This window comes from Condylura cristata, unplaced genomic scaffold, assembly GCF_000260355.1.
Source record: "Condylura cristata isolate star-nosed mole 26May11 unplaced genomic scaffold, ConCri1.0 scaffold00026, whole genome shotgun sequence".
Taxonomy (NCBI): domain Eukaryota; kingdom Metazoa; phylum Chordata; class Mammalia; order Eulipotyphla; family Talpidae; genus Condylura; species Condylura cristata.
Genome location: NW_004567127.1, coordinates 2,449,542 through 2,452,755, shown reverse-complemented (window position 1 = coordinate 2,452,755; position 3,214 = coordinate 2,449,542). Strand labels below are relative to the sequence as shown.

General features: G+C 62.6%; 1 protein-coding gene across 1 annotated transcript in view; it reads right to left on the bottom strand.

Moving 5' to 3' along the window:
• The window catches only part of NOTCH2 (notch 2), a 92,487-nt gene that overhangs the window by 2,978 nt on the left and 86,295 nt on the right, over positions 1-3,214 (bottom strand). The window contains exons 23-26 of the mRNA XM_012730013.1: positions 1,588-1,637; positions 1,215-1,516; positions 660-807; positions 1-91 (exon numbers count right to left, since the gene is read on the bottom strand). Coding sequence (XP_012585467.1) covers positions 1-91; positions 660-807; positions 1,215-1,516; positions 1,588-1,637 — 591 coding nt within the window. The remainder of the gene's footprint in view (positions 92-659; positions 808-1,214; positions 1,517-1,587; positions 1,638-3,214) is intronic.

The window sequence follows — 3,214 nt, the reverse complement described above, 5'->3', positions numbered from 1 at the left end:
TCCTGCATGTCCCGGTTGGCCCCGTTTTTCAGCAGCAGGAGCGTCGCCTCCACGTTATTGACGGCGGCGGCCCAGTGGAGAGCAGATTTTCCTGCAGGCAACACTGTGCTAAGCTCGTGGGGAGATGGGGTCTCCCAGGCATGCAGCCCCGGGGGCCTGCAGCAGAGGCTGACGCCCGGAGAAGGGCGCGAAGCCCGTTCCAGGGTTGGGGTCCCGCAGGGAAAACACTATTATCTCTTTTGCTCTGGTCCACGCCGCCGATGCCTCGCTCCAGAGGACCCCGGCACAGGGAGCCCTCGTGAGGGTGCTCACACCCTGCACCCAGCAGAACACGCCCCTCACAGTGCACAGCAGCCTCCTTCTTCCTTGCAGGCCGGATGCATTGTTTGGGGTTTCCATAACGCCCCGAGGGAAGTCATCCCCCTCAGCCCACCTATGTAGGGCCGCACCCCCGGGGAGCCACACTGAGGCCCCAGAACCTGCCTGAAAAATTCCCTCCCACCTTCCTCGCAGCTCAGCTGGCGGAACTCAGACATGAGCAGGGAGAATGGGTAAACGAATGAGCGGATGTGTGTCTGGACCTGAGGCCGTGCCCGCGGGCCGCGAACGGCTCCCCGTGAGGCTGGCTCAGGCTTTCGGACTGGAACCCGCCCGCCTACCATGGTCGTCCACGGCGTTCACGTCGGCCTGGCAGTTGATCAGCTCTGCCACCATCCCCTCCACCGCCAGGCGGGCAGCCAGGATCAGGGGTGTGGTGCCGTCATGCATCCTGGCATCAAGATCCGTTACGCGGTTGCGGATCAGAATCTAGAGGAGGGCAAAGTACAGAGAAAGTCACCGGGCGAAATACCAACGAAACTGAGAGGCACGGGCACCTCGGGACGGGCGCCACCCTGTGAGCTCCCAGAGGCAGCAGATGCCGCCAGGCCCAGACGCCACCACGGCCCATCAGGAACTGCGTGGACGACGGTGCGGACAGGGACAGGCTCCCCGCGGCCTGCTCAGGCCGGCCTGGGCGACTCTCGCGCCCACGAGCGCTCACGGAGCGGCTCTCCGTCGCGCCAAGGAGGGCAGTGACTCGGAACCAGGGGCCTGGTGCTTTCCGCTGCGGCCCCTCGCCAGTCCCCCGGCCCCCCGCCGGCCTCCCTCGGCCGCTTCCCACACGGCACACGCGGCTCCAGCGCCGGACACCACAGCCATGTCCCCGGCGTCACCTGGAAGACCCCCTGGGCGTCCGCGGCCACGGCGGCGTGCAGAGGGCAGCGGCCCATGTTGTCCTGGGCATTGGCGTCCGCGCCCGCGTCCAGGAGGCGCTTGGCGGCGTCCGCCCGGGAGTAGCGGGCCGCCAGGTGCAGGGCCATCTCGCCGGTGCGGTCCGTCTGGGCCTGCAGGCTGGCGCCCTGGTAGACCAGGTCGGTGATGATGTTGGCAGAAGAGTCCTCTGCGTCTTCGTCCTCGTCGCTCACGTCTGAGCTGCCCCCTCGGAGAGAAGCCAGCATGAGCGGGGTGCACCCATCTGCAGGAAGACAAGGTCAGCATGAGCGGAGGTGTTGCTGGGGGAGGAAGTTCCTGGCCTTCCCGCGCCACCGGCAGCTTGTTTCGTATTCGCCACCCGCTTAGCTCTGATAAGGGTCTTTCTGTGCAGAGTGGGAAAGCAAGAGTCTGTCAGCCGGGGGCTCCGCCCCGCTTTTCTGCTGCAGAGACGCAGTGCCCTCATTCAGACCAGATGGCGCTCCTAGCCAACACGGGGCGCTGCACCCCCTCGACTGGCTCTGCACTCTGCTTAGGGTTGTTTCTGTTCTATCCACTGCAAGAGGGACCAAAGAAAGCTTGAAACAGGACGACGTCAACTGCCTAGCTAAAGAAACAGTCTGACACAGCGACACCCTTCTGAGTGGCAAAGCTATTAGACCGCGGGAGAAGCCGCCGCAGTTCACGACATACATCTGACAGGGCCACTACCCAAGATGTATAAAGACCTCGTGTGAAAGACTCAGCAAAAACCAAATAAGCCAATCAAAAGTTGGCAGAAGAGCTACAATGAAGACGCACGACGAAGACACACAAATGGCCAATAGACACATGACAAAATGTTCACCCTCAAGGAAATGCCGATCAACTTGACGGAAGACGCCACCTCACGCCTGTGGGAATGACCCTGCTTTAGTCCAGCAATCACAAGCGCTGGTGAAGGTGTGAGTAAAGGAGCCTCTTTCCCTGACGGGGGCGACAGCCTCCTGCAGCCCCCCGGCAGAGGTTTCTCTAGAGACTACAACTGGACCTGCCTCGTGACCCAGCAATTCCGCTCCTAGGAGGTGACCCGAGGAGCGCAGGAACTCTGGCTCAAAAGCCTCGTGTTTACGTCGACAGCGTATTCACAGCAGCCAAGCAATGCAAAAACCTAAGTGCCCCAAGCGGACGAGAGGGTCAAGACGACGGGGCCTGCACCCACAGTGGCGTGTCATCGCTCAGGGGTCACCAGGGACAAACTCGCAGCGACAGGGAAGGGGCTGAGGGGCCTGTGCTAAGCAGAGTAAGCCAGTGGGGGCAACAGCTGTGTGTGTATGTCACACGACGCTGTCACCACGGGGAGCACAGAGACACAAACCGAGGGCCGGAGACAAGTTACAGAACCAACCCTTGCCAACGACCATCAGTCTGAGGTCTCCCCATGAGGACGGGGAGACGGGCCTGGGGTGGCTCGGCCCGAGGCTGTGGTGGAGCGCGGCCTGACCGCGCCTGAGGGGAGGAACCCCACGTTGCCAGAATACTCGCAAAATAATGCTACTTCTCTAATTAAAAAAAAAAAAAAGGCCAAAAAGTGGGTATCCAAACATGCGGTAGACGACTAACTACTCAGCTAGAAAACAGGTGAGCTTACTGCGGCCCAGCGACCCGAGGAGCGGGAGGGAGGAGTCAGGCGGAGGACAACACTTACACGTGGACACAGAGAACCACGGGCTTGCACAAACCCAAGCCAGCAGCAAGCCCTAGACATCTGCCTACAGCAATGAGGCTCCGGGGGGCGCTCGGGCGCGCAGCCGGCCTGGGAGCCAGGGCCGAGGGGAGCACGGCACCTCAGGGGTGTGCCCTGGGCCTCTGAGTCAGTGCTGGGACCGACTGCTGCGCACTCAACGCGCGCTTGCCATCCTGAGCCACCAAACATCGCCCAGCCGACGCATCGGCTGCGCGCCGTGGCCCGCCGCCCCCCGGC